The 8,208-nt window shown below is 38.6% G+C and overlaps 1 protein-coding gene across 1 annotated transcript; it reads right to left on the reverse strand.

Moving 5' to 3' along the window:
* Nucleotides 1-3,369: 3,369 nt before the first annotated feature.
* LOC101579259 (ubiquitin carboxyl-terminal hydrolase 17-like) lies at nt 3,370-4,619 on the reverse strand. The gene has a single exon (XM_023704807.1). It carries the CDS (start codon nt 4,611-4,613, stop codon nt 3,528-3,530), a length of 1,086 nt encoding a protein of 361 aa, XP_023560575.1. The 5' UTR covers nt 4,614-4,619; the 3' UTR covers nt 3,370-3,527.
* Nucleotides 4,620-8,208: the final 3,589 nt, after the last annotated feature.

Consider the following 8,208-nt stretch of genomic DNA (forward strand, 5'->3'; position numbering starts at 1 on the left):
AGAAGGAGAAGGAGAAGAAGAAGGAGAAGAAGAAGGAGAAGGAGAAGGAGAAGAAGAAGAAGAAGAAGAAGAAGAAGAAGAAGAAGAAGAAGAAGAAGAAGTTGTTTGTTGTTGAAAACTTCCATGACAGCTGATTTTAGAGTTAGTTATTTGAACATAAATCCTTAATTTCAAACGCTTTCTTTAAGGCACACAGGGACTGTCAGCTCAGGGAAGTTGGAGACTACTAGATTAAACTTACACTGTTCATCCGGGTTGTTACAACATTGTGGGCCAGAGATGATAGACACTCTCATGATCTACTTCTTTAAGAAACTCTCACCCCATCACTAAATTTATTTCACAGGAATTTACCTCATAAACTATAAAGATATAAAAACATATTTTCACAGACTACAATATATGTTTACAATGAAAGAGAAAACACTTCATGGGATTAAATTCTTTATCTTGGTTTTAACAATCCAGCAGAAAAGTATAACCATGAGGTATAAAAAGTGAACTCTTATTAATATGATGAGCTGTAAAAGGCTCAAGTCAATAACATCTGACATTGCCAGTCCTGCAGATAACCCACTATTATTACAGACTACTGGACTATATTGGATTACTTTTCTGAATTCATGCACCTACAATATTTGAATGACAATGGAATACCCATCTCTGACAAAACTAAAACAAAAATAGGGAGATGTAAATGAAGGACCATTTTGTATATGTGTATATATATGTATGTATACACAAAATAGGATAGATACATAGCTACTTTCTCTTAATTCAATGAGAAGATTTGTATTAATAGTGTTTAGGCAGGATATCATGTCTGCATCTTGTACTATGAATAACTACTAGGAAGACAACAAGATGCAATGTATTAATTATTGTAACTGTCCTACTAACCTGTTTTGAAACTGTCTCATTGCTATTTCTTTCTCAATAATATTAATAATAAAAAATAAATTCTGAATAGTTGAGGAAACTCAACACATTTTCTATAATGAAAGGAAATGAAGAAAAAGATCATACTGGATATCCATTAGAGGACAACATGCTTTAAGCTAAAGTGAGGGAGCCTGGGCAGGTTCAAGCTTGCAGGAAGCATTACATAAGTCTCCTGCTTTGTGGCTATGAGCAATATTTATATTCAGGGCAAGAAACCCACGACGGAATGACTTTGCTGAGTGTGATTGTAAATATAATTTCCACATTTGGTACTGGTCATATATCTAACTACGTAATAAATGTAATCACTCAGATAGGAAAAACTCCATGAACTGGGTGGACTATGTATCTACCTGCAAAACATAAGAGACAAATAATGTCAATGGGTTAAAACAAAACTTAAGGCAGAAACCAGGTTCGATCCTGGGCATGTCAAGTGCTGGCCCTTCCACACTGAGACATCCACTGAGAATGGGCCTGGTGGCACATGCCTGTAATGCCAGCACTTGAGAGGCTGAAAATAGGAGGATCATTACAAGTCCATCTGTGTAATGAGACCCTATAGTCCCTGTCCTAAAATTATATATATATATATATATATATATATATACTTAAGATATATCTTAGTTACTCTTCTCTCATTGCTGGGACAAATACCCACCACTCAAAATGAAGGAAGCAAAGGTTTATTTAGCTCACAATTAATGGAAGTTTCAGTCTATACTTGGCTTGCTCCAAGGCAGAGTGGCACATGGCATAGAACAAGCTTTCATGGCAGCGGCAAAGAGCAGAGAGCAACAACTGCTACCGAGAGGAAGTCTGTCTCACTCAAGTTGCATTCAGGCTAGGCGTAGTATTCACACCCATAATCCCAGTAGATCATGAGTTAATCACAAACTCTAGAGGTCCCAGCCCCATGGCTGTATGAGGCTTTGGAGAGACAACTAGACACAAACCATAATAATACCTGTCTGCATACTTTTGTACCTCTGGCTGGGAAGAGGTGAGAGATAGAGAATAGGTGGGGAACAAAGGACTAAAGCCATTTTTCCTGATAGCTCACATCAAAGGCCTCACTATTTTCTCTCTCATTCCCATATCAGCCCAAATGAACTTCCTGGACACTTTTATTTCTGCTGGAAATCACCAAAATCCACTTTCCAACAGGCATTTTTGCCCTTGATTGTTTCACAGGGAACCTTCCTCATCTAGGTAAGACCTAGCACTTCTTGCTAAATATTTTCAAAGTTATGGTTGGAAAATGACATGATGGTACTAAGTCTCTGAATATTTTCACCAAATTCTCCAATCTTGAATATTTCATGAAATGATTTGAAGCACACATACATGTATTGTGGAATGAGATTTCCCTGTGGGTATGAAAAAGATCCCAGGTCTTCTAAAAAGAGAAGGGCAGCTGCAAGGCCTAATAATTTCCATGAATACCTGCTCTCAGGCATGCTGATAAATGTGGAGGGTGGACTAACTTGGGTGTAAGACATTGTGAATCAATGAACCTAGATTGGGAAGCTCATATTTGTTTCCACCCTCTCAGTGCCTAGGATGAAGTTCATCAATTTTATATATCCATCCTTCCACAAAGATTTTTAAAAGTATATGCATGTTTATGCCAATGTATGCATCCAGAATCCTCTGGTCACAAAACCAATCTCTTTTGGACTCATGAAGTTTACTAATTGGAAGGGTGTTATAGTATCTGAGAAAGCACGTTTCCACCAGTGGTATCACCACTAAAAATTAAACCAGTAAAAATGTGTGACATTTACATTCTAAAAAAGAATGAACATTGTAATATTATCCATCAAAGGTTTATTATTTTTTAAATTATTACTTTGGGAGGACATCGGTGATCCAACTCAGGAACTAGCACTTGATAGGCAGAGACTTAAGCCACTGAGCTATCTCCTTAGCCTGATCAAAGGTTTATTACAAATTTCATAGTAAAAATATTACAGGCACTCCTGTGGTAAGCTAATACAATAAACATTCATTTCATGCTATAGGAGCTGTTACACTCTGTCCAGGTTCGTTGTTTCATTTACTTCCAATCAAGTTTATGAAGTTGGTCACAGAATCTATTGAACAGGCCCAACAATTCAATCTATGAATCTATGGAAATTTGATATTCTCTGCAACTCAATGTATATTCTTTATTACAATGTACAAGCACTCATGTAAATTTATTTTAAATGACGTGATTTTACAAGTAGAAAAACTTGCATAATTATCCAAAAAGTCTTCCTGCCTTATCTGTAATTGTAATTGATATAAATTTTATATCTGTAGTTGTTCCTGAAACTTCATCAATGAGTCATGCTCAATATCATTCAATTTAACAGGGACTACTTGTTTGTCTATGATGATACCTATAAAGGTTTATTGCATTTCCTCTGCTAGACATCACAACAAAAGAAGCACTGATTATTGTGAGCAACTATCTTGTCCATGTGAAAGGAAAGCAAGGAATGCGATGATAAAAATAACATTTTCACTAATTGTGCAAACTATTTCAAGTGCATATTATATCAATCACCCTCACATGCCTTACTAAGGATGTGCAGTCACTAAGTCAGCACAGTTCTCTTTTGCTGTTGGTTTTTCTTGTTCTTTTTCCTCTTGGAAACTTTTCCTCTGGCCCTTCCTTCAAGACATGGTGCTTGTTCCATATTGGTGGACTTTTGACCTGAAACATCTCTTCTTGAATTGAATAGAGAAACATTTTCTTGTTTTGGATAAATCTTCCTCAGCTCACCTGTGCACTTTGATGACTGGATCAAGCCAACATTTTCTAGAAGGTTCCCCTCTACTTGCCTAAATTTCAACTGAGTCTTCTTTGGCTGGTTTTGTTCTTGGAAGAATTTCCACTCATCTAAAGTGCTCTGCTCAACCTGTAATTCCTGTGCCTGCTCCAATAACTTGATCTGTTTTCTGGGGGAATCTAGTTGCAGATATGTTGTGTTGACACTCAAGTCCTTCTCCTCAAGCCCAAGAGTTTTTTCTTCCAATGCCGCAGACCCACTGCTACTGTCTGCTTCCACATTAGACTTCTCAACATAAAAGAGAACATAGGCCTCTTGAGACAGGGCAGCAGATCTGTCACAAGCAGTTATTTTGCTGTCATTCATCTTGTACCAGTGGCCATCTCCAGCTCTGATGTAAGCAAAATAATGTCCACTGTGGGAGGTTGAGCCAGCATGGACGAGCACAGCATAGAGAGTGTACCAGAGTGGTCCCCTGTTCTGGTCAGACATATATGGCTGCATGTTGAGCCACTCTGAGTACTGCACGTTCTTGGCAATCTTCTCCCCTGTAAAGTCTGAGAAGCGTTTTAATAGGAAGATAAGCACCTTGGAGGAAGTATATATCGACAATGTCTTGGAGGCAGGCTTTTTTTGGAAACAAACATCACAGTGATAAGCGTTTTCTCCACTGAGTTCCTCAGGCTCCATGAATTGTGTCAAAGCTTGCTTCAAACTCTGAGCTGCCTGGATATCCAGAGTGATGTCCAAATAAGGCTCAAACATGTTAGAAGTGCTTCCACAGTGGAGACACTTGATTTGAGATCTCCAGAAACCGCCAAAGATTTGATGGATCAAGCCACTGTCCTCTGAGTGAAGATTGACCTTCTGCATGGCACCCACAATGAACATGAGAAACTCATGGGCATCTTCCTGCCTACACGAATTTCATGTTGTGGGCGGGACTGAAGGTCCACCTGCTGCATGGCATCCACGAGGAACATGAGAAACTCATGGGCATCTTCTTGTTTCTTTTTGTGGAAACTGGTAAGAAGTTCATGCAAAGGTTTGATCACATGTCCTGGGTGACAGAGCGCCCGAGTGATATGTAGTTGCATAGCACACAACATGCAGATATTCAGATCAGAACAAGTTGGCCTGTGCTTCATGGCCAGCATATAGTTGGCCAGAGGTGGTGTGTATGTCAGACACTGCAGGACTGCATTTAAATAGCAAGTGTTTCCCATATTCCAGAGACCAGCTCCAACTCCATAAGGTGTCTTCCAACTCAGGGAAACTTTGTCTCTCTTCTTCAGTTTTGCCACCACCCAAGAGTATTTGAAACACTGGCCAGCATCCTTCCCAGTAGACTTCAAGGAGTCTGCAGGAAAATAAAATAAAAAAACAGTGAAAATTACCACTAGCAGAATTTTACAAAAAATGTGACAATAGACAGTATAATACTGGTCAAAAAGTAGACAAAATACCAATTAGAAAAAAAAAAGACCTGGTGATCTCTAACACAGGCACAAAAATACTCAGCAATATTCCAAAAAGACAGTACTCCAACTCAGAGATCACACATCCTCAATTAATGAGATTCTTTTGAGATGTTCAAGGAAATATCAACATATGAAAATCACATGTTGATATAACTCTGGAGAGTCATGTGACTCTGGAGAGCCGTGATTTTTGAGCGAGTGCATACACAAGCATGGATCTTTCCTGACACCATTTAAGAACTTTGGAGAAAACTCTGGGTGGCCTGTGGAACTGGCGAGCTCTGACCCCTAGCCTCCAGCTCACAGCTGTGGAGGTTGTGCTGGTGCCTGTCCAACCTTTTAAGAACTAAGGAGAGGGCTGAGGAAATAGCTCAGTAGAATAAGCACTTGCCTGGCAAACACAAGTCAACTTCAATTCCTAGTGCCACAAAAAGAAAAAATAAGGAGGACCCTGAACAACCTTCTGGGACTCTGCAGAGTTGTGCTCTATGGTCCCAACATGCACAGTTGTGGAGCCTTCCTGGTACGTGTTCCATCCATTTAAGAACTTACTCAGGAAGACTTTGGGTGGTCTGTGAGACTCTGAAGAGCTGTGGCTCTTGGTCCACAGCACAAAAGTGTGGAGCTTGTGCTGGTACTGGTCCAACATTTTAAGAACATATGAGGTTTCTGGGTGCCCCATAGGATCCTGGTGAATCTGGCCAATACTCACCCCTTACAGTGAAGCTTGAATATCTACCAGTTGCCCCCAATAGTAATGAGAGTCCTGGTGAGTCTTACACTGCTCCCCGCTATAGCAGAAACCTTACTGACACACACCTCACCACTCTCCTGCCACTGCTATGTCAGGATGATTATTGGAAGCTTCAAAAATGTCAAAACACAGGAACAAAAGGCAATCTAAATTCCCCAACCCATGCATAACAAATCCAGAAGACAAAGACATACAAGAACTTGGAAATCGCACACCTCAAATTTTTGCAATGATAGCAATTAAGGTAAAGAAACAAGTCCATCAGGCTATAGAATAAATAAGATCAGAAATAATCTCTCAGGTTAATCATGAAAGAATTGCTCAGCACAGCTGAATAAGACAGATTTTAAAACAATAGAAGAAAATATAAAAATTACAGAAACACTGAATTAACAATACATAATGTAATTAGCATACATGAAGCAGATTCAAACAGATATCTGGGAAATTAAGAAACCGAATGAAAGCTGGCAAAACTGCTTGAATGAAGCTGAAAATAGACCTTCAGGCCTCAAGGACAGCAGTGCAGCTGATGAATGTGAAAGAAAAGATCTCTTAAAACAAGTAAGTAGGAAATAACAATTTAGTACCTACAGGATGATGCCAAAAAAAATAAACAAAACAATTCTCCATGACATCAGAAACCAGAAAAAATAAGATAGCAATTCTCATTGCTGACAATATCAACTTCAACCAAAAATCATTCAAAGAGATAAATAAGATCACTAAATACTTGTTAAGGGAAAACTGCAAGAGGAAGAGATAATAATTATAAATATGAGTGTATCAACCTACTTAAGGCAAATTTTTTTTGGCTCCGAATGCCTTCAGGGCATGATTGATAGGCTTGAGTTATGGGGATCAAACCACAGCAACCTGAGCCTGACTGCTTTGTTGAAGCAGCCACTTAAAGAACTGAGCTAAGGGGCAGGCCCCCCTTAAGACAAATTTTAACAGACATGAAAAATCAAATAAGCCATACAATTGCAATGGTGGGCTTTAACTGCCATTGTCACAGAGATAGATCAATGAGGCAAAAAATTAGCAAAGAAATAACAGAAATAAACCAAACTTGTGAAGAAATTGTCTTAGTAGACCTTTACAGAGTGTTTTACCCAGCAATAACAGAATGCACATTCTTCTCAGCTACACATGGGACATCCTCCAAAATATACCATATACTAACACACAGAACACTCTTAAGTAAATGCAAAGGAACTAAAATTATTACATGCATATTATATGACCACAGTGCAATGAAACTCAAAATTGACAAAAGAAACTACAAAAATACTATAAACACATGGAAATTAAACAATCTCCTAAACAACCAATGGGTCATAGATGAAATTTAAAAACATTTACAATCACAGTTTCACATGATCTTCATTGAGCAGATGAGGAATAGGTACCTGACCCACACCAGACAAGTTAGAATTCTTCTCTAGATTATTTGTATAAAAGAAAACTCCCAGATGGGCAGGCTATCAATCATAAAATCTAGGTATTATTGGCTTCTCTGCATTGAGAGGGGTTGAAACTAATCTGCATATGAGGAGCACTGGTAACAGGTAAATGAAGCCCTGAGCCTCAGCGGGGCTCAGTCCTCTGACCCCAGTTGTTCCCAGGTCTACTTGCATCTTTCTTCCAACAATATACCAATCCATCCTTTCATATTTTGTGCCAATAAAATTCCTCTTTATACACAGAATTACGCAATTTTCTTTTGATTCTGTTTTAGCTAGGTTTTGGTTACTGCCAACCATGACTCATAAGTGTCACATACCCATCTCAATTAAACACTGGTAGTGTCCTGAGCAGTCTTACCGGGCTGCTACACTGTTTTGTTTGGCAGAACCAGGGATTGAACTCAGGCCTTTGCACTTGCCAGGCAAGCACTTATTCTAGTGAACTATCTCCCTGGCCCCTACATTGTGGATTTTCTTAAATCTCTGTATCTGTTCTTTCTTTGAGTTGAATGTAGCTTCTAGGTGCTTGGGAAAGAATACTTTAAGAAAAATAAGGCGGGTACACTGACATTCAAACCAAACAAATTCATCTGTATTGCATAGACATTACTAGTACATAAAGAGAAACTATTAGTTATTACTCTCTAGGCAACCTTGTGTACTGTGTTACTAACTTTGCAAAAGTATAAATAAAAGATAATTTTATTGTGAAAAGAAAATTTTACAATTAAATGAAAATGCAGAAACAACTTACCAAAACTTGTGGTCCGTAATGAAAGCTG

Source organism: Octodon degus, unplaced genomic scaffold (genome assembly GCF_000260255.1).
Source record: "Octodon degus isolate 3935 unplaced genomic scaffold, OctDeg1.0 scaffold00204, whole genome shotgun sequence".
In the NCBI taxonomy this organism is placed as follows: Eukaryota; Metazoa; Chordata; class Mammalia; order Rodentia; family Octodontidae; genus Octodon; species Octodon degus.